The following is a 24,750-nucleotide window of genomic DNA, read 5'->3' on the forward strand; positions in this document are numbered from 1 at the left end:
AACTTTACTATACATGATAGGCAAGTAATGTCAGATTTCCTCAGGCACAATGTAATTGAACTATGACAGACACACAACAACTCTTGCTCTTCCTGATATTTTTCATCAATGTAAAGCCAGGATTTTTTCTTTCCACAGTCTACAGCACATTCTATGAAAAGAGTGAAGTTTTTCCAAAAAGTTGTTAAACCAAATATAACATAAAAAAAATTCCATGCCAAACATAATGTAAACACAATGCATATTAAAAGAAGAAAAAAGATAAATATCTGAAGAAAGCACCTACCATCATCTTTATGTGATGTGTCAACTAAAAGATAATTAGCATACATTACATAACAGTTAGAGGTACAAGACTTACTTGTGCACATTTCCTTGCACTGGTCAGATATACTGAACTTCAATTTTGATAAACAGCTATAAGTAGCTTAACTTATAAACACCATCAATGTCACAGGCCCAACATTTCTTTTTATTCAGATCTAAAATAAGGCCCAGAATGATGTTTGTGGCAAAGTTAGGTACAATGAAGTGTTCATTAGATCTGGGTTTTTTCTCATGACAGAAAAGGAAATTAAACTTCAGAAATGCAGTAGATTTTCAATCAAAGACTTTAAAAAATACAAATGATATCTGTATTCACCTTCATTCACAAAAAATCAATTCATTTATGTTCTACTCATCACATCATGTACAGTTTTTGAAATTGACATATTCACTGCTTTGTGTATAGAAATGGTGTATAGCTATGTTCAATAGTTATTGAATTTGAAAACATGAAAAGATGTATCCTTATAGTTTAAACTATCAGGGCTTCTTTGTCATGAGAAAAATCAAGAAAAAAAGACGAATTTCTACTATGACAAAGTAATTTTTCTTTTCAAACTATATACCATTAAGTGCCAAAGTTCTTCGGCCTGCATCTTGACTTGCAGACTTTGTGCAAATAAAGTGTTGAAAAGGCTGTTAAAAAATAATGAGATACACAGTATATGTCAAGAGAAGACTTTATACAATGGAAACCAAAACCAAAAACTGAATTCTTAGCTTTTAAAGTCTGTATGATCTAGTATTAATAATACCTGATTCACTAGTTTCATATCTGTTGACAACAGCATGCTCAGTGAAGTCCAGATGCTGTTTTCCATTGGGTTTTCCAGTCTCTATCAAATGAAGAGCATCTGCACTGTTTCCTGACTTTTCAGAACCTTTCTCCCACTCTGGAAACATACCATTCTGGTGATTTTCACTGTCACTCATTACCCTGTAGAAGAAAACGGTGTAAACATTACAGAAAATGTAGAAAATTACCCTCTGAAGAAAGGATCAAGGCATAAAGATCCTGTGAAAATATCCCTTTAATGAATTGTGCCTAGATCCATAACTGTAAATAATGCAACAATTACTACTAACTTGATTGTGTTATTTCACATCTTAAGCAAAGATATACTACTATATATATGTTTAAACAAAATATACTGGCTCTTATACTTCCTTAGGGAAATGAAGTGAATTTATTTGTGTAATGGACAAGAAACAATGTTTTATTAAGCGAACAATATCACTGAGGTATATTCTAAGCCAATGAAATTGACAGCTGTCATGTATAACTATTCTTGTTTAAATCAAGCACAAAAAAGACTGGCGTCAAATTTAAACAAGAGGCTCCAAGGAACCAGTATCTACTATCCTCAAATGGCATTGTTGACAAAAAATAAATCAATAAAATGCAAAAAGATTATTTGGTGAAATTGGAGGTATTAGTGTAACTTGACACCAAGTTATATTTCCTCAAACTATCAAAAAGATAAGACAACTAATGCATCTTACTCATTTGTTTTATTTTTAGTGGCACTGTTTGTTGAATGAACAAGAAACAAGAGTTCACACGCTGAAATGTCTTTCCTGCTTTATGATTTTAAGTTGAAAGTCTTCAAGATAAAGGTTTTTAATATGAAAGTATGATATAAACTTAACTTTGACCAATGACCTGTTGAAATAAAGTCAAGGTCAGATGATACCTACCAGATAGACTAGTCTAATGTACACCTTACAGTAATTCCATACACCAAATATGGTTGACCTATAATTGCTTATAGTACTTAACAAGAATGTGTCCACAGCACACAGATGCCCCACTCACACTATCATTTTCTATGTTAAGTGGACCCTGAAATTGGAATAAATTCTCTAATTTGGCATTAAAATTAGAATGATGTTATCAAAGGGAACATGTACACTAAGTTTCAAGTTAATTGGACTTCTACTTTATCAAAAACTACCTTGACCAAAAACTTTAACTTGAAATTTGCACTATCATTTTCTATGTTCAGTGAACCGTAAAATTGGGGTAAAAACTCTAATTTGGCATTTAAATTAGAAAGATCATATCATAGGGCACATGTATACTAAGTTTCAAGCTGATTGGACTTCAACTACATCAAAAACTACCTTGACCAAAAGCTTTAACCTGAAGCGGGACAGATGGACGGACGGACGCACAGGCGGACAGACGATTGGAGGCACAGACCAGAAAACATAATGTCCCTCTACTATCTTAGGTGGGGCATAAAAACAGACTAAAACACAAAAAAACAAAACATTAACAAATGAACCATGAAAATTAGGTCATGGTGTAATGAAACCTGCCAGACTGATATGTAACCATAACAATCATTCCATACACTAATTATAGTTTATAGTATTTGAGAAATGGAACCATCATGTAACGGGCAGAATCAATTTGCGCCAATTGCAGTTTTGAACTGGTATAAATTGCGCCACTCTCTTTTATTTTGATGATATCAATTGCGCCAATAAATGAAATGAAATTGCTCCACATTTACCTGTTAATATTTTTTACCTATATCATACCTGTACATGTTTTACCTATATCATGACAAGACAAGACAAGACAAATACTTGATGAAAGTCTCACATATTGTTACATATGAAATATACAGCTTTTTAAAACACAAGATAACAACAAGAGCCACTCGATAAAGAGTTTTGAGAGACTATAAAACATTTTTTTCTTAAAATTATAATACAAATACAAGTCAACTATCACGAGTATAAAATGCATTTTCGCTTTATGAAATTTTCACAGCAGATTTTGGCAGTATACAATACTTTTTCATTGTAAAAAGAAATATAATTATTTCATTGTCAGTCTCCAGAAATTAGAACGTCAAATTTTGAGATCTGCGAGCATAAGAAAAGCAACCAATATGTTTTCAGAGCGACCATCAAAAATAATAAATTCAGAGATCTTCAAAATTGAAGAAGAAAATTTAGAAACTTACTATATAGATTTAAAATATGTGCGTCAATCTATGTATAGAGGGAGAAGAAAACTGTGTCCGGCTTAACCTAAATATCAAGCAAAATTTCAGAATATTGGATGATATTGGTGTTGTTTCAAACAAAGATGATGACTTTGTATTGTGTAACGATCCACGAAAGCGGGATAATTTTATTAGGATGCGTGGCTATTTTCTGTGTACAATGTCAAAGGAATTTTTTGCTGATGGTACCTAGTCAATCATTTAGTTGTTATATAAAAATAAATAAAATTGGCGCAATTAGAGGATTATTCTATTGCACAAATGATACCTATAGTTTTGAAAATTAGGTGGCGCAAAAGAAGTATTGGCGCAATTAAGTTGTGGCGCAAATGAGTTACTTTTTGGCGCAAAAAGATATCGCCCCATGTAACTTTGTCCTTGATAACTGATCCAGGTGATCTTTATTTGATGGTCATATAGACCTTACAAGGAATCTGTATACTAAAAATAGTGAGTCTATCACTCATAATAAGCATGATAAGTGAGAGAAGTCAAATGACAAAAACAACTCAATTTTTTTGCAAGCTACTAAACCATGAAAATTGGGTAAAGGACAATTAGACATAAGACAGATGGAAACATTAAAACATAAGGTAGCTACTCAACATATGAAGCAACCAGGTTTTCTACTCTTGAAATATAAAGCTTTATACAAATAGTTTATGTCGCCAGATAGAAATACCTGTGTCTTACTTACTGGGACTTTTGTCGCCAGTGAGACAAAAAACATACGCTTTATACTAAATACCATATAATTGTTCTCCCTATGAATTTTGGTAGAAATTGTTTCAGCAGTTTCTTTTTTAAAAGTTTATGCAATAATGACAGTTTCTATTAAAGAGATGACAATATCTCACATAGTTTTCTTTTTTCTTATACCAGATCAAATAAATAAAACTTGAAATATCAGATCATTTTAAAAATTGTGTTTACACATGGTCCTTCCTGTCAACCTGCAAGTACCTCTAGAGGGATATGATTTGAATGATGGATCATAAAATATTCAATTGTGAAAATTTAATGTTAGTTTTATTTCATCTTTATATCTATCTTTAACATTTCTTATGTTCCAAACATTTGATCTGGACCATAAAAGGTGATATAAAAACATGTTGTCAAGATGACAAGTGTTATGAAAACCTCTCATGGCAAAAACAAGTAAGATAAATATAAATTTAAACAAATAATTTACTCTTGTGCTTATTCTTGATGACAAAGAAACTTCTTGTAAAATTTTACTCTTGAATATAAAATTTACTATTGATATGTTCAATGATCTTTCAAACGATACAATCTAGAGTAAAATTTGTCCACCTTCGCACACATGAAGAACCTTGTAACAGTTTTATTAATGGAAAACAAAAAAGAGATAAACAAATATCATTTGAATACATATTTAGGGTTTTTGTTAAATAAAAATGTTTTAATAGTCGATGTATACTGTCGGACAAATAAGGCCTTTAATCTTTATGATTCAACCAATGCATGGAAGTGAAAACAATAATAAACAACTTTCATGCTTTATTTTAGTTTTCTACAATTTTATTAAAAAGGTCATCTGACTATTGAACTTACGTGCCTTTCCTTGATTTACCTCAATAATAGATATGCTAAACAATCCCTTAAGGCAGTACTCATTTTTATTATATAAACAATAATTCTGTACTGCGTAACCATTCATATATAAATTAAAAAAATCTACGTCATGAAACCAAATCTTTATACATTTCATATAAATAATAAGAAGATTTGGTGTATTAATGTCAACGAGACAAATATTATATACATCATAGATTAAAAGATGTAAACAAGGTATTTGTACGCCTTCAACTTTAAGCAAAACCATATTGTAGTAGGTTATATAACAAAATGTGAAAAAAAATCTAAATAAAAAAAATTATCAAATTTGTGTTAAAAACATAAATTTGAAAACAATATGGCGGACAGCACCAAATGACAACCATTGCATAACAGGCTACAGACTTTAGACAGGCACATATGGAAATTAAGCAGTGATTAAAAGTGCTCCTCTCTACGTGACATGAACCGTGGGACATGAAAACATAGCCATATTTCAAAATATTGTGTTAAAATTGTCTTCGTTCAATATCTTTAAGAAAAGAAATACAGAGATTAAAATAAAGTCTCATAAAGAACAGACAACATTATGGCTAATACCTTCTGATGTCAATATACATAATAAAAATTATTTATTATTCAGATTCTGAAGGTTACAATTATTGTATTGAAAAACATGAGAAAGTACACAATATGCTGCATATTTGTTTATTCTAGCATGGTAATTACATATAGATATCAATGGCTTATTATAGGATAACGGTACAATAATCATATCAGACCACTTACGATTATAAGACATTAATTTCCTTATTTCTCACAGAATAGTCTTTGGAACCATGGTGATAAAGATCAGTAATTACATGACCTTTGTATATATGTACTAAATGATTGCAGCGGAGCCAGGTGCAACTCCTACAGGTATCCTACATATATTGATAATAGCTTACTAGTAGTATCCTTTCTATTTTAAGTAGAAAAACAGCTGATTGTAGCAGATTTAAAAAAATGTGTAAATGGATCAATAGAAGTCATTCAAAACACAACATTACGCACCTTAACTGACTGAACAAAAGAGAGTATTGATATAAAGCATGTGACGTCTTATAAAATTTTAAACAAATTATTATTATTAAAAATACACATGTTGTTGAGTGAAACTAAAGGTCAATAAATGTGATTCCTCACCTAGCTTCCTCTTGTGGTAAATCAAATGTTATTTTCACCATATTCACACTATAATATTTCCTTCTTTTCAATGGAAAAAACCATGTGTATTAAGCGTGCAAATACTAAAATAGAGTTAGGTAGTTTCCTACTGTATGACTAATAGAAGTGAACACAGGTTAAATTACACATGTGGTACATCAAGTATAAATTGTTGTCACTTTTATTTACTATTTTATCTTGACATTTATTGATAGAATTAGAATTACTTAATAGAATAAAAAAATAATTAATCTTTCATTGTTAAATTTTTAGCCTCCAGACAAAGTGTGCAAATATTGCCTGACCAGTATTGATTATTTTATTTGCATGGTCAATTCATCAAACAGTCAAATGATTAAAGGTCGTTCAAGTTTACAACTATTTTAATCTTTTAATCTAAATTCTGTCTTCATTATGAAAAAGAAGTGACCCCAGAGAAGAAGTCAATTAAAATTAAGCAGGGGAGATAATTCTAGATATTCAATAAAAAAAAAATCATTTCAGAAAAAAAGCAACTTTTTTATTACCGGTATACTCATTCTATGTCATATATTTTTTAAATTCTACATGGTAATCAGAAAATAGAATGAAGGCACTTTTAACAAATGATTAGAATAAAAAGGGTTAGGTTTTATATCAAAAGAGAAAAATTGTTTTTAATGCATTAGTCTTTCAACAAATGAATGTTCATGATCGTTCCTTTTTCCAACCATGAGGGAGGGTAGGAGGGGTCCTGGTCCCGAAATCCCGGGCTTAAAAACACATAATCCAGATATCCCAGGCTTAAAAACACCCAATCCCAGAGTCCCGATAAAAGTCCTTTCCCCCTCAACCATGACAAAACACAAGTCAATAGACAAACTTCATTATTGTGATGCCTATTAAGCAGAAAGACTAAATAAACTCTTTTAAAAACAAAATCATAGAATATGCAGTGCATGCAATAAATTGACGATAGAACATTAGAACTTATACTGAATCGATTAAACTTTACATTTTATTAATTGAAAAAAAAGATTGGTTGTTATAGTAATTTATTGATCTGGTAATTAATGAAATTAAGGGTTATCTCATTAAATTCTAGGTTTAATTGATGTATTCCCCGGAAAATTACAATGAACTTAATTAATTGAATAATGAAGGACTGACTTGGTTTTCAATTATTTTAGATAGTTTTCCATGCAAACATGATCATCATCCATTAAAATACGGTGATTACCATTGCCTGATAAAACCAATCATACATTGAATAGATTCTGTGCATTTAAGACAACTGACTTCTACAAATTTCAACCAAGTCTTTAGACCTCGATACTTCTAACCAGTCTGAAACCTCAAATCCATTATATTATTTGGAGATTGGAGATAATTCAAGACATCCAAAGAAGACTCAACATTTTTTTCTCAAAAAAAATTAACATACAAGTCTGTAATTTAATAAAGTAGTTGTAGATATATGTTATGTTCTGACTACTTTAATTAGTTTGTCAATTACATGCACTAATTTGTCTTGCAGACCACACACCTGTAGTCATTAGTTAAACATTTACAAGGCCAAACATTAGGATGTTTATATCAAACATCAAACAATTGTGTTTCAATGACCAGAAGGTTTTTTAAAATTACATCAATTGAAAGTGATCATCTCAAGGCTATAGAATATTAACCAGTCTCTGAGACCAGTTATCATATCTATCTCAAGAACTATCTAAAATTACCATATATATCTCAAGAACTATCTAAAATTATCATATATATCTCAAGAACTATCTAAAATTATCATATATATCTCAAGATTCGAGAACTATCTAAAATTACCATATATATCTCAAGAACTATCTAAAATTATCATTTATATCTCAAAAACTATCTAAAACTAAAATGCATGTTCATCAATAGTTCATTTCTGCATTTCACACACCTCAAAGATACTTTTAAAATTTTGGAATCCCCTGAAACCAACTTTAGAAAAAGATTAATCCAAATCAAAGTTGTTTGCCCTTCAAACTTTGTTACTTTCAGATTCCTCATATAAGGTTTTGATAATATGTTGTGAGAAGGAAGAGTAAGATATATATATGGGCATATTAAGCCTAAATAGATTATAATGGGTTTTGTTTTACTCCCACTGCCGGACTGCTTGGCATATTACACCACTTCTGGTTGACTAAAAGCCAAAACAGGTATAATAAGCCAGGTTATGCCCAGTTGGCCAAATTCAATACTTATGAAATTGCAAGATACATTGTTACAGCTTTTACATTAATGTTAGCAAGACAAATCTTTGTTTGTCTTGCTTGCTTTGCTTGTATCAATGTTTGCTCAAGCATGGCAATTAAGATAGGCGGGGCTTCAGTTTGTATACATCATACTTAAATTTTATTGGACGTTATGTTTGAGGTAAAGGACAATAAATTTTAAAACATCACAGGATGACAAATATAAAGCGCAATCGTAGAAATGGAAGCCAAAAAATTGTATTTTTTTTCTCGAAGATATATATTTTCATCATCCAACATATCACAATGTCGTGAAGTACTTTTAGTAAAACAAAATAGCTATTCAAACACACCTACTCTGATTTTGTGATTCATTACATAGGTATTTGATTTGACCCATATATTTCATCTTTTAGTACTGTGGGTTTTTTTTGTTATAAAGTCAATCTGTAGCTTTGCTATATAAAAATGATAGAATCTGTAGCAAGATGATGTATCAAATATTGCTTGTACGTTTTCAACACAAAATATTCATCTGAAAGCAAGCAAGCCAAACAAAGATTTGTCTTGCTAGCATTAATGTTAAAGCTGTAATGATATGTTTCCTTTACATTTTGTCATGCCACAGACTTGTATAACTTCCTAGACACTACATGTTTTGCTTTTTGTTGGAAACCACACAGTGACATATAGTTGCTTATAAATGTTTATGTTATCTAATTGTCTTAAACGCAATCATACAACTTCTCTCTACTTTTGTATTTAATTTTTTTTAGTGATTTACAGATTCATTATATGTTAAATTCTCAAATTATCCTCAGCATGTCAATATGTTCCGAAGATGACTTTCAATACCCTTTGTGAGCTTACCGAACTGTTGTTTATTTTTTATAGATATTTTCAGATTTTATTTCCTAAAGTATGAGGTTTCAAGAATAATATTGAGAAATAAATTTTAAAGTTTTCAGTACTATTTAATTAACATGATTATACTGGAACTTTAATATTGATACTTGATAAATTTTAAGATGACTAATAGTAAAATTATATCTACACTACCTAATACAAGGCTTCCTTAGATGGTTTTGGTTTCTGTTTTTTTTTTTTCCAAATCAATTTTGGTTTATAATGCACTTTTTTTTTTATGTCTTTTGTATATATTCAGAGAAAGAGAAAAATGATATGACCAAATGTAGGTCATGATGAAACATGAAATGTTCATATATTGACTTTAAAAAAAAAAATTATGCTACTGTAACAAGGCTGCTTATTGATTTCTTTACTTTACTTTCTTGTATCAACATTTATGCAAGGGGAAGTAATTCATTAAGATTTGATAGTACAATATAAATGCAACCTTTTAATACATGTGCTTAATCATGTTACTATAATTTGTACTTCCTGTCAAATATCTGTATTAATTATATATACTATTATTGCACCTTTGTTAACCATGGTGTTCTAATGTAAATATGTAAATATGTTCATACTTTTATAGTTTGTTAAAAAATGTTGTACTAACATACCCCATGTGGGGGCTTTAGTGAAATAAAATGTCTTTATGTCTTTATGTAACTGTCTTAAACTTTTGTGCAACTGAATGCGTACAGGTACAAACAATATTTCTCAACACCCTAGTTAAATGCAAATCACTGTGATTCTAAAATTACATGAAAAAACTTTGTATTCAAAAATAAAATGAAAGATTTCTAACCTTGTTTAAGTGTTCTGATAAGAATCACCATCTAAAGTCAACTATTTACTTGTATATAATCTGCTGAAATAGGTTATCAACAAAAGTCTTAAAGTTGTTATATAAGTTGAGGGATTTCCTAGGTTTGCTAAGTTTTGGTTTTAGTTGTCATGTTAAAACAAACAAATGTCAAACTCAGGTATGTGACCAAATATAGAACATGTTTCTATTTTGAATGTGTTGGTATATCTTTACCACAAATGTATCTTTATTCTGCCTCATTATAATTACCTTATATGAGGTCATATATACATATGTTTTATTTTATATGTCAAACAATTACATAGAGCTATCAGTATCTGATGAAGTACAGAAAAAGGCATTTTACAATCTTGGCAGATTCACATATAAAAAAAATGTTTCCTTACGAAATTTTAAAATGTTAATAAATGTTCTACTACAACAACTAGAGGGATTACAAGTTTATATAAATATTTTCATCATCAATGTCAGAAATGTGTGTTTTAACTGGAAAGGGCTAAACATATTAAAAATAAAAATATCAACAAAAATATACTGATCTACCATTTTTTTTTTTAACTTGTATTCCAAGTAGGAATATATAATCTACCCCATTGTAGATTTTGATAAATATCCAGTGGCAGATATTTCATGACTATTCTGATCAATTTATTCTGATAATGTGGAAAAAGATGAAGGGAGGCAAAATATGGACTTCCCTTTAAAAAAGGGGGATGTGTGATAGGGTCAGTAACCTCTTTGATGAACAATCAGTGATCACAAGGGACTTTTCAAAAGCTTGGCCCTCAAACAACTTGGGGCGATAGAATTTATATCCTACATTTTGACCTGTTGTTGATATATCATAATGCTTTATGTTTATTATTTTTATTCCCAACCATTGTTGATTGTTTCAGAAATCAACAAGGCTTAAAAGTTGATATTAGAGTACATGTACCACAAAATGAACATTGATATAACAATAATTTTAAACTAACTGTTTGCTTTGTATTGAAACAGATCAACAGACTATATTTATACACATACAAATATAGCAAACACTTTGTTGTATGCCTATTATTTGTAAAATAGTTGGCTGATAACAGAATAACAGAAGTTTTCTTTAAAAATAAAAAAGCACAGTCATACATGTACTTACTTTTATAGAACTCTACTATCCAGCTATAATATATGTCGGCTATCTTTAACCTACAAAATAGATATTTATATATCTCAATGTTATGTCTATATATATATATTAAATAGTATATTAAATCAATTAACAAGTTCTATCAAGTACCATGTCAAATACCTATAGATATCTGTAGTTTAATATTCCATGTTTAAGAAGTTATAAATAGTCAGGTAGGCTTCAATACATCCCAAATTCCTGATGTCAATATGTGTAGTAAAATGTATCCCTGCCAACTTTCACCATCTATGTGGGATCTACTTCATGAGGTGTTGATCTGATTTTGAAATTTTTCTTATGTAAACTGAACACAGGTATACAAATGAGTTAAAAAAGCTATTGAAGCACATACATACTCATTCAAACAATTAAGTAGTACATTGACACTATAAGAGGAGCATTATGTCCTCTTGAGCAATTAACATCTGCCTAGTCCCATGGAGATTTTGAAAGGTTATTTTAATGTTTTCCACCATTTCAAGCGATAATTATTTCACAAATATTGCTTAAATTTTGCCTTTGCTTTGTAAACTTTGGAAATAATACATATTAAATCACCATTATTTTCAGAATGACAATGGTATAGATAAATTTAATAAAAAAAAATACAGAACCATGAAATCTGTCAAAACATGGAAATTTTTACTGTACCATTTCTTACCTTATCAAAGTCAATGGTGAAGTTTCTACCATTCCATTTTTAAAAAGAGCAATTTTATTCAAATTCAAGGGTTGCAGGTTCATAGACCAAAATATATATTGTGTTGAAACATGACCATCATTAATGTGATGCGTCTTACTACATGTAATAGAATTACATAATGAAGACATGTATGCCATGCTTTAATATATATCTAAGATGTAATGTTGAGTATTAATATAAATATGCTTTTAAAATCTTGTTAAAGATTAAGAATATCTGGTAAGGAATGGAATATTATTTAATATTGTCGCTCAGTCTCATAAATATTTGTACATAGGATTTATTTTATTGTACGATTGGTTGGTGATAAACTTTTTAACCTTTTCATTGTATTGTTATATATCAATGGAAAGACTTAATATACTATGAAATATAAAAGGTTCAGAAAAAATTATGGTTCAGATTTTGATGTTTCTCACACACAACTATAACAATCTGAAATGTATGCAAAACTTTACTTTACTTGTCGTTTGTTTATGTGTTACATATTTGTTTTTTTGTTCATTTTTTTACATAAATAAGGCCGTTAGTTTTCTCGCTTGAATTGTTTTACATTGTCTTATCGGGGCCTTTTATAGCTGACCATATGCGGTATGGGCTTTGCTCATTGTTGAAGGCTGTATGGTGACCTATAATTGTTAATGTTTGTGTCATTTTGGTCTTTTGTGGATAGTTGTCTCATTGGCAATCATACCACATCTTCTTTTTTATATTTACAATTAATTTGTATAATGCTGAACCCAGCCATGTTCTTTAAATGGCAATGAATGAAAGAATAAGTAATTGTAGGGATGGCTAAAATGAAAATTTTAAAGGACTGTTTTTTATCCAAATTTACAAATGCAAGATAACTGGTGACAAAAGGTCATACCAACATTTTGAGGCAAGTTTCCAGACTCCCCAAGTTGTATCAGCATTCCCATTCATATGGTTATCACTAGTTCATGTTTATCTAGTTGTCAAAAAGTATATGCTAATTTGTTTCAAAAACATAAACTTTTACAATGTACATATGTGTCTTTTTTTAAAATAAAACAAGAATGTGTCCACAGTACATGGATGCCCCACTCGCACTATCATTTTCTATGTTTAGTGGTCCGTGAAATTGGAATAAATTCTCTAATTTGGCATTAAAATTAGAATGATCTCTTATCAAAGGGAACATGTATACTAAGTTTCAAGTTGATTGGACTTCAACTTCATCAAAAACTACCTTGACCAAAAACTTTAACCTGAAGCGGGACAGACGGACGAACAGAAGGTATGACGGACGAACGGACAGACGAACGGACGCACAGACCAGAAAACATAATGCCCCTCTACTATCAAAGGTGAGGCATAAAAATAAGAATTGTAAGTATTCACTAGAAAATATTATATTTCAAACAATCAATAAATTTCTTTCTTACTTAGAAGCCAGGCTGCTATCAGTTAATATATATCAAACTGTCCACTTATAATAAAATAAACACTTGATATCTCTTAAGATAAATCCTAAATTTATAACTTCTGAAGCCCTAAATTTAAAATTTCTACATTTCAATACTTTAGAGCAACTATACAATAGGGCAAAGTGTAACCATCCTGACTGTTATGACTGTACTGGGCTCTTCAACAAGACTAGACAATTCAAAGAGTCCAGTCCAGCCAAGATTTTACACTTTGTCATATGATTAACTTGAATATCAAACATGTAACCTTAATTTTAATACTGGATATGGTTATCCTTCAAGGTGCTTGTATTAGCCAAATTATAGGTCTGCATTGGAAATAATTTTGGATGTGCACACAGTCAATACTTATTTAGTCCCCTAAATTTTAAAGAAGGGAATCTGTAACAAGAAATATCTACCTTTTGTAAAGTTATTTGTCTTGTACAATTAGTTAATTAGTTCATTTGATCCCTGAAGGTCACTTGAATTATATAATTCATAACAAATCCTATCACTAAATAACACTTTGCAGTAAAATATTCATAAAATATTCAATGTATTAATTCCAGCTGTATGTAAGCTTTTGCAATCAGTTTTCAGATCTTAAATTATGTATTTAAATATATCCACTTGCAGTCTTCATCTTTTTAAATTGAATTAAATCTTTTCCTTCAGAGTGAGTATGTATAAGCACTAACACATAGTGATTATATGAAAACAAATACAAAATACAATGTGATTTTCTTTATAAGAATATCAAACAGATGTTTAATCAAAACACAGACTATAGAACATTGATTATTTATCTTTATCAGACATATAATACATAGTATTATCCATTAATACTTGTACTATATCTCTCTGTTTATATATACACCAATGACACAGAATTTTATTGAACTGTTAAATTCAAAATTATAGGTTTTAAAACAACAAAAAGAAAACACAAATAGCATTGTTAAAAATTTACTGGGATTCATTAATTTCTGTGGGCACCAATTTATGTGAATTGTGGGAAATTGTATATTTGTTGATATTTTATTTCAGGGTTATGCAAAAGTCTCACTCATTGCCCGGCATACATGCATAAGGAAAAGTTATGTTATGTGGAGCAATGAAATAATCATTTACCCTCGAAATCAATGACAATTGGGATCCCACTTGATAATGTTAAATGTATCCAAGGTGTAATATTTAAAATTTGGAACCAAGCAAGATGACAAAAACTATTTAATAAATAGAAGAAACAAGTTCTAGTCAAAATGTTGGATTGGTGTGACCTTCCTGATGAAAATTATGCATGGACACTTGATTGACAATCTAATTATAGGCAGACTCATGTTCATTCTTACACCTGAATCTGTTTTGGTCTACATAATTTGTACTATTGCATACCTACACTGGATAAAAGACAAGGCAATTGCTAGACTATCAATATTGTACAAGATATTTTGCATGCAAACATTTTCAAACATTATTTATGAAAAGGGTTTGCTTTAATAAGGAAAAATTCTGGGAAAAAGTTCTTGCAATACTTGAAATGGTATGAATAATGATAAACATTGCATTTATATCTTATTATTAAAGGGGGACACCCTCCCAACAGGTTCCCCTTAATCTATCAGTGAAGTCTGTACATCTGAGATTAAGAATAAGTTGAAGGTGGCCAAACAGATAATGATGATGCCAAGGTTGTTATCACTGTTCTACAACTAATTGTAGGACAAATGCTTAGCTTGTGGTCTTACCTAGTAAACTCCTGAACTAACTCTATTTTAAATATGCATTAATCCATTAAATAATCAATCCTTCCTGAATTTATATATTTACACTTTAAAACGTTTTAATATATGAATATTGCAATCGTTAATAGTGTTAAAATTGTTTATGAAAATTGTGAAAACACTATAAGATATATAACCTTCCACAAAAATAAACACTTAAAAACTAAAGCTATCCGTCAAATTAATCATACATATGTGCTTAGCGTGACAAATATGCACTTTTTGCATTACATGTATAAATGTAATAGTAAGTATTAAATTTAAAAACAATATTGATATTCCTTACCCGATTTAAATATTTTCAATTATAATCCATACAGGATCTGAAGGCTTTATGAATATATCAATAATCCTATAGTAAATATTTGGCATGGTATCATCAGAAAACTTTATCAGCTGTACGCTATCATTGTGTCACATCACAAAGTTCAAAACTTGGGTAACCATCCAACTTAACCTGTAATATAACATTATCTTGTTATTAATAAGATATCTTCCTTTAGATAATTAATACAATATGTATAATAAATCAGATCAATATACAATGTATGGTATATAGGCATTTCTAGTTCAAGGCTAAATATAATATAAAACAAGAATGTGTCCACAGTACATAGATGCCCCACTCACACTATCATTTTCTATGTTTAGTGGACAGTGAAATTGGAATAAATTCTCTAATTTGGCATTAAAATTAGAATGATCTAATCAAAGGGAACATGTATACTAAGTTTCAAGTTGATTGGACTTCAACTTCATCAAAACCTACCTTGACCAAAAACTTTAGCCTGAAACGGGACAGACGGACAAATGAACAGACGGACAAACAGACGAACGGACGCACAGACCAGATAACATAATGCCCCTCTACTATCGTAGGTGGGGCATAAAAAATATATGCATTCCAACTTGGTGATTTACAAAATCAAATTTCATTTATGAAGATATTTGAAATATAGTGCATACATTTGAGATTGGCAAGAGAATTAAATATATTCAAACACAACTAGAGAAAACAAAAAGATGTTTTTTCATTTGGCATTGGTATTTTTTTCAATTCTTGTACATGTATTGACACATTATAAGAATAGAGATAATTTATGTGGGGTTTTGGGGTCTATAAGATAAGGATCAGATATAATGTATCAAGTTTCAAAAACATAAATAATCTGTTCATCTCTATTTTCCTAGACAGTCATGACAGTGTCAATGACATATTGTTCATGATGTCTTCACATTCTCTTTCTACATGCACATCTGAGAAAACACATCTAAAATAGCCTGATAGAAAATTAACAAAGTACATGTAGATCAAAGGGATTTTCTCAAGCTTAGTCATAATTGAAGTTATAAGTATCATAAACTTTACCTAAGTGACTGACCCTTTATTTTATAAAGTTTAAGTCAGCATATCTAAATCAGGATTAAAGTAGCTCAAACTGCATTGTTCACAATTAATAACTTTTATATTATCTATCTTTCAAGACTACATGTAGTTTAAAAGATACAGTACTTATAAATCTTGTAAAATGCTGAATAAAAATAAACTCAAGTTGTCATTATTACAAGGTTATTTTGATTGTTTCAAATGTAATAACTTTATTTTAATCTCCATACATGTAATGGAACACTTTCAAGACAAGAATATGCATATTTTAAACACATAAGTACAGTTTTGGTGTAATTTTATAAGTATTTATAGATATGATTGTATAATTTAAGTCAAAAGATCATATTACATTAAAAAATGCAAGGTTATGACATAACAATATTTTATTCTATATTAAAATGAAAAATAATTTCTGGACAGTCATGACAGTGTGGTAAACAGGCAAAAAATTTCAATTGCTGTTTTAAAATTGTCATCCAAAATATTTATCTAAGAAAAGTCAGCTTAAAAAAAACCAAGAAAAACAGACTTTTAGATTCCTTTTGTTATTTATATATTATGTAGTGTAAATTGCCTAATAAAACCACTATCCACCAGAGACCAAATGAAGTAATGCAATGATCTTCTTTTAGCAAAATAAAACTAAAGTTTTGACGTCTTGTTCATATTAATGTTTTTTCCTACTCATTGTAGTATTAGTATTTCTATCTATCAATTTATCTCTCTAAATATACATATCCTGTTCTTGTTATAGTTTCTATTACTAGAGATGTCCCGACTTACAACATAACTTTAGTCTTGTATCTTATTTAAGTAACTGACCTACCTCACAAATAATGCTTTTGCAATGTAAAGTTATTTTTAATTTTTGTTCCCGAAAATAAGTGGGGAGTTAATCCAATTTGAATCATGTTCAATCACCCATTGCCATGATTACAAATGCATAATACATCAGATACGTATTCAAGTGTAAAACATTTTGCAAGTCCGGATGTATCTACTATGTACTCACTACTAAATATATATATATGATGTTGATGCTGTTTATCCTTTTGTTTTCCTCATTAAATGTTTAGTTTATATTCCTCTCACTTTTTAACTCTCTCTTTGTAGGTATTTCTGACTTTTACTCAATAACATCATTACTGATGAAGTAAGAAAAACACAGATCAATAGATCTGACAGTTTGATGCATCTACTAGCTGTAGTAAGGGTCAGGAAAGGGCAATTTTTGCTTTATTTAATACTTGACCAATCTGGTCATGAATAACGGAGATAAATAAACGAATCCTTGCACATCAAGAAAGTCCTAATTAATATTTCTCTTGTCCAGTTTGAACATCTTAATTTTAGGCAATAACATAACTGACATTTTGGGAGTATCTTGCAATATACTTTATATACACAGTCATATCTTTTTAATTTATTTTTACAAAGACGCTTTATTGATTTGAAATTTAAAAGTATCCATAATTGGTAGAAGTCCTGACCTTAAAATATGACTGCAGTGACTAGAGATTACAATCCACAACTTTAAAAAAAGGGAAAATACATTAAAGTCCACAACATCAGATATCAGATTAAATAAATTAGTGTATCAACTAATGTAATTGATATTAACAATTTTCATTAAATCAGGAAATGTGATATTTTTGTTGACATTTAAAAGTATCTGATATAGTCTACTGGACAAAAAAAAATCAATATTTTACTTGAATGGTTTTAATAAAAAAAAGTTGTTTAGTCCCAAATCAATACATATTTTATTATTCAATGCATATACATCATACATGTGGTTAGGATCTCTTGTTTAAACAAAAAGTTGTTTACTATGTAATTACACTAAATTTTCTCATTAGTTATAAAAGATCACTATTAAATTCAAAAAGGAAAGTAATATACTGCCTATAGCAGATATAACTTTCTTAATGCACCACACAAACAATCCTTAACTCAAATGTCTCACATTAAAAATAAAATCTATAACAGAAATCAAAAGAAACATGCATCCTAGGCCAGTATATCACTATATAGTTTTTCTTAAACAATGAAATTGTAAATTTATTGTTGAAGTGGAATGAATGTTATATATTGCATCTGAGGATAATACTACAATAGGACTTGGAGAAAAACCTAGTACTGATAATTAGGAATAGTTCAATGCTAAAGAGATAGTTACTGTCAATGAAAACCATGTGTAAACCAAACTCTGTCTATCTGACAAAAATCATTTGGTCACAGGGCTTCCAAAACGGTCATATATTCCGGTCATTTGTATAATGTCCGGTAAAAGACCGGCTGGGAAAAGCATGAAACGGTCATAATTTTTTTAGTTTTCAAGGCTTTTTCGGTCATTTTAATATAATTCACGATCTTTTTGACCCAACATTTTGCCTTTAACAGCCATACATTTCCGGTCATAAAAGTGACATGTTGATTAATTACTATCAAATCAACCCTTACTTCAATACTTTCTAATTTTAATCAAGGCTAATTAGTTGTTGGACAGCTGAAAACTATACCTGTTCAGGTGACAGGTAAACTAATTTCAGTACCGGACATCGTATAAATTTAATCGTTCCATTCACAATTACTTTCGTACATTTCAGCGGTTTGTATCTAATTGATTTAGTCCAAAAGATCAAATTTATAATAAATACATTTATAAACTTGATTTGATGAAACATTTAAAAAGGTTTTACTTGAAAAAATCGTCAGAACTACGTTGTATGAAGAAGAACACGTGTGCGCATGTGCACAGGTGGGAAATTCAATTATGCATCCTACATTTCTTCAAAATTCTAAAACTATCATTGATACCTGTACCTAACGTTCATTTCAAGTATTTTGTTGAAGAAATAACGTGGAAAGAGCTTCTTCGCTCAGTCGTGCTATGTAAACGTACACGGATTTTACGTATCCGTTTATGGTCCATGTTTTACCATTGTCAAGTCAACATCCGGTTTTGAAAAATGTGACTTTAAAAAGGAAAATAAAGTTCTAGACAACGTCAATTTGCAGAATTTTTAGTTAAATATATACAGGAGAAAAACGTCAAATTTCTATTTCAGTCAGACAAACCCTATAAACAGTTTGGCACAGACTGTAATGCTGTTATATTTTTCATGTTCTGATAGCACATGTAGAATTTTTTCCTGCAAGGTGCAATCATTAAATATATCTTGTCATTTCTGTGAGTTATAGTCATTATAAATAAATTTTGCGTATTTACTGTCTTCTGATAGGTTAAAATTATTAGTTTTATTTTCAATGTTGTCAATTTTTATGGCGACACGCCCACTCTGACGTTGTGTTTTCATACGCCAACATGTGTGTACGTTGTTATTGTCAAGATAAATAATATTAAAAAAAAGTTCTTTGAGCCTATTTTTTATAGAAATTTATTTATAATGAATGGCAATATTTTATTTTGATTTTATTGAACCATAAAACTAATTTTTGACTCTTCACATTTTACATAATCCGTGAATTCAATGTGAAGAGTCAAAAATTAGTTTTATGGTTCAATAAATTCAAAATAAATAATAGCCATTCATTAAATAATAATATTAAATGGTGTTTGTGGCATGTATGGTGCATGGATTATTGAGTTGAAAAACTTGTTACAAGGGAGATAAATCAAAATTAATTTACAAGATCATTTAGGTTGCAGTCTTGTAATTGACTGCTCCATAGGCTTACATGTTAAACTGCTGATCTTTGAAAATAAAAAAATAAAAAATGCTACATAGAAAAAAAATTTCATGTTCATATCATGTATGTACTAATGTGAAATTGTGATTTAATTGAAAAAAAAGGGGGTGTTGCCACGAAGAATAAAAAGTTACGCAATCCTGAAGTCAAAACATTTTTTTTCTACTTTCTGTTTGCTATTTTTACTAGGCCGCACCACTTCCAGTAAACATGATATCCTTCCACTTTCCTGGATTGATATCCTCAAAAGATGCAAGATTTTTTTTGAAGTCTATATATATGTTTCAATTCAGCATAAACCTATAATCAAACAGAAAATATTGAGTTCAGAAAAAAATTCAGAAAAAAATGCACTATTTTGTTTCCCTCCATGTTTTGACATGCACCGGAAATTGGAGTTGTAATACAAGACTGGTACCTATAACATTTATGAAATGTCTTAAAAAAATAATTCATTTACTTAGTTTCATTAAGTAGCCATATTTGAACATAAAAAATGCCATTATTAGAACTGTTTGGCTATATTAATAAAAATAACCCCACTATTAAAGCAGTACCCCTTTCTGAAAACAGGCAAAATTTGGAAATCAGTCATGTCTACTAAATGATCTGTAAATCTCATTCTAGTCTACCTTCATGAATGTTTTTCTATTATTTGGATACTGTGGAGCTAGAAGAGTGTTCTGATCTATCATTTTTATTTTTTCCCTCCTGTTTAAATGAACCACATTCAATAGTTTACCCCTCCCCCTTTTTTCAATGAAATATACACAAGTGGGCCTCTTGTTTCAGTCAAAATTGAAAAACTACCCAAAACTTTTTCATATTGAAGAATTTGCTACCATACAACTATCTGGACACAAGAAAGACCATACCTTTCTCTTGTTTGATTATACTGGTCTTTATACATGCCTACTATATCATGGTTTTTAGACTGTACTTGACCCATCAATGCATATAAAATTTAAAATAAAATTCAAGAAAAAGCAAAATGAATACTCAAGTTAGTGTTTTGGGTAAGAATATTGATTACTTGTCACAACTTATCACAAAAATCCATGTCATGATGGATAGTTTTAGAAAAATTCTACTTTTTAAACAAATTTTTAACCCAAATATGGAAATTTCAATTAACCATGCAGTGCCGCAGACAGTAAAAGAAGTATAGACTCATGAAAAATGAACATTTTGTGAAAATCTTTTCACCAAAAGTTCATTTTATACATATTCTACCTAAATGTCAACAATTGAGCCATGAAAATAATAACCCTAAAGAAAAAACAGTACTTTTGTATATAGATGTCTCTTCAACTTTGCTCTTATTTTCAATAAAACTGTGCAACTAAAAATTGCATCATAAGAAGAAGATTTCATTGAGAAAAAAATCTTTCTATGTTCCTTTCAATTAAAAATCATGTGTGTAATACCATCAAAATCTCAATTTGCCTCAAGCTGTTGTGCTTTATATCTATTAATACTTTTGAATGGTGTCTAGTATGAAAATGCATAATTATTACATAATTTCAGTTTTTTCAGTGTAACTTGATACCCCATATTATTTTTCTCTTAAAAAGTTCTTAAATCATGATGTTTTATCATTCTGGGCACACATAAGTCCACATGAGCTACTTTCTTGCAGTGAACATATGAAAAAATTACCCTATGCAGGTTGCAGTCTTGTAATTGACTGCTCCATAGGCTTACATGTTAAACTGCTGATCTTTGAAAATAAAAAAATAAAAAATGCTACATAGAAAAAAAAATTCATGTTCATATCATGTATGTACTAATGTGAAATTGTGATTTAATTGAAAAAAAAGGGGGTGTTGCCACGAAGAATAAAAAGTTACGCAATCCTGAAGTCAAAACATTTTTTTTCTACTTTCTGTTTGCTATTTTTACTAGGCCGCACCACTTCCAGTAAACATGATATCCTTCCACTTTCCTGGATTGATATCCTCAAAAGATGCAAGATTTTTTTTGAAGTCTATATATATGTTTCAATTCAGCATAAACCTATAATCAAACAGAAAATATTGAGTTCAGAAAAAAATTCAGAAAAAAATGCACTATTTTGTTTCCCTCCATGTTTTGACATGCACCGGAAATTGGAGTTGTAATACAAGACTGGTACCTTTAGACTAGTACTCTTCATATCATCTCAAACTATTGTTTAAATAGAGGAATAAATACTGTCAATAAAATATAAAGTAACATAATTTTTCCAAAATCTTGATAAATAACATTTTTTTGTAGAAGTGTTTGATGCAATTCTTCCAGACATCTTAAATCTATGAAGGGAAAAAATCTACTAATTAGTAAATCACTAAAGTATTTATTAATTAAAAGTATATTTTATAAATACAACCTAGACCTGTGTTAATCTAACTTTGACCATCAAAACTTTTTTACCAGAACTTTTTTAATTCTTTGCTTAAAATCTTCAATTTATGTTAATTTTAATGACCAAGAATATTGATCTTTCAAACAGTTGTTGCGACTGAAAATATGTAAGGTACAAAAATATATGATCTGACCATAGATTGTGGAGGGGCGTTAAGGGTTGATATCTGCACAAAAGAACCTGAAATAAAATTGCCATATACCACAATGAATGAACAATTAAAAATGTCTTGCACGTTGAGATTTTTACCGATTTCACGAAACACTGCTGCACATGAAATAAAATGGCAAAACACTTTGCACAAAAATAACCCTTTACCACTCTCATACACCTTATCGCTATTAGCCTACTCGGCCAGCCGACCCGGCTGTTTGACCTTTTGACGCATACAACAATCACTTTTCCATTGTGGCATCAGATATTTTGTTTTATGACGTCAAAATTTTACGGTAACCTGTGTGATATCCAGTAATGGCGGGAAAAAACCAATAAGGTGTATTGAGCGTCACTGCATGTGTAACATTGTGTTCAAAAACTATCTAAGACTATGAAATTGTCAAAGTTATCAAATTGTGACCACATGGGACCACATGCCATGGGGATATCAAAATCTATAACTTAATTTTGTACGAAGCCTAATCCCTTTTTAAATAAATCCGAAATATTTCTGAGCTGTAAAGAAAAAATTGCATTTATAGTATACCTTTTTTGTTTTTTTGTACTTTCCCGGAAATTTTTAACTGCCAGCTGACGACATATAAGCTTAGACCCGCAAGGTAAAAAGATCGTTGGTTAAAACGCTAATCTGAGTAAGAAAACGGATGTGCGCAAACGCAAAACAATCAAAATAATCGCCATTTTCATGGAATCAAACCAGATGCAGTTTCAAAATTTAGGATGACAACTTTCTCTGATCATTTTTGGGTACTTCAATAAATAAGATTTACAGAGACGGACTACGAGATGACATTAATTTGAAAAAAGCGGCGAAAAAGCGACGCAATTTCATGCAATTGACACTTGAAAAGGGGGTGTTGTCTAGATGATGTTTTATATATTATCTTGTGTGCATATTTGCATTTTACCACTGTGCCTCAAATGCATACTCATATTCTGCACCCCAGTACTATTTCATTCATTTGAATATTTCATATAGTATCAATATCAATTCTAATTCAAGAAAACACAGTTTATAACCTTGGAGCTGTTTACCTTTAGTTACTTCCCCTTCCATTTGTTCACCAGGATACAATCAATAGACCTTATTTCTAAGTAAATCTACAACAGCTGATCTTATCATGTCAAACAATCGCTTTTCCTTAGTTGTGTCAGAAAGTTGTTATTATGATGTCAAAATTATACAGGAACTTTTGTGTTGTCTACAAATTGACGTAAACGGATAAGTTGTAAAGACCAATGTTAAGTTTTTCAGGGTCATAGCTTACACTGACTCAAGTTGAAAGATTATGTAACTCTGGACTCTTTAATCTACTATTCTACAATTCTGTCTCTTTGCTTCCAATAAAGATTTTTATTTTAAAACCAATCCATTGACTTATATTTATCAAATTAATGTCTTGCATATGCATACATGTGTAAATGACCATGCAATGATCATGGTGATGCAATCAGAAAACTTCCACCCTGTCTGGAATTTAGCACAATAATGTTGTTACCGGACACTGATGTATTTTGACCTTTCTTATATTGCAAGGTGCTGAATAAACTCAATTTATACCAAACACATTTATCTACTATACACAACAATTTATCATGCTGAAATTGGTTCTTCAATGAAAATGAAGATTTCTAAAATTTAGTTATTATAGGGATTTCAAAATATGACTGAAAATATTATTTGCCTTAGCTGACAATGGCTGATGTGGAATCTTAGAAATGTTTTATAAAAATTGCTCAAAACAAATCCGCTTTTCCTGTACATGTGTTGTTTCTAGGATATCTTGAAATTTTATTGTATTTGTTTTTCTTTGCCAAATTGTAAAAAGAAAATTTGTTTATAATATAAATTGAAATCCTCCCTTAGATCCTTAAACAATCAGTTA

The 24,750-nt window shown here is 29.9% G+C and overlaps 2 protein-coding genes across 17 annotated transcripts in view; one reads left to right on the forward strand and one right to left on the reverse strand.

Moving 5' to 3' along the window:
• LOC134712269 (solute carrier family 4 member 11-like) overlaps window positions 1-15,636 on the reverse strand; it is a 54,376-nt gene extending 38,740 nt beyond the window's left edge. For 3 of the 13 annotated variants that reach the window (XM_063573687.1, XM_063573679.1, XM_063573662.1), the window contains exons 1-2: window positions 6,114-6,315; window positions 1,083-1,264 (exon numbers count right to left, since the gene is read on the reverse strand). In XM_063573687.1, the coding sequence (XP_063429757.1) occupies window positions 1,083-1,264; window positions 6,114-6,154 (223 nt within the window). In that variant the 5' untranslated portion in view covers window positions 6,155-6,315. Of the gene's footprint in view, window positions 1-286; window positions 311-1,082; window positions 1,265-6,113; window positions 6,316-10,067; window positions 10,138-11,226; window positions 11,277-11,920; window positions 12,094-15,143; window positions 15,165-15,465 lie in introns of those variants that run through there. The other 10 variants (XM_063573749.1, XM_063573730.1, XM_063573670.1 and 7 more) reach the window with 8 other exon arrangements.
• A 7,865-nt stretch (window positions 15,637-23,501) lies between these two features.
• Window positions 23,502-24,750, forward strand: part of LOC134712326 (F-BAR domain only protein 2-like) — a 33,937-nt gene continuing 32,688 nt past the window's right edge. For all 4 annotated transcript variants that reach the window (XM_063573770.1, XM_063573789.1, XM_063573779.1 and 1 more), the window contains exon 1: window positions 23,502-23,611. In XM_063573770.1, coding sequence (XP_063429840.1) covers window positions 23,585-23,611 — 27 coding nt within the window. In that variant the 5' untranslated portion in view covers window positions 23,502-23,584. The remainder of the gene's footprint in view (window positions 23,612-24,750) is intronic.

Source organism: Mytilus trossulus, chromosome 1 (assembly GCF_036588685.1).
Source record: "Mytilus trossulus isolate FHL-02 chromosome 1, PNRI_Mtr1.1.1.hap1, whole genome shotgun sequence".
NCBI classification, from domain to species: Eukaryota; Metazoa; Mollusca; class Bivalvia; order Mytilida; family Mytilidae; genus Mytilus; species Mytilus trossulus.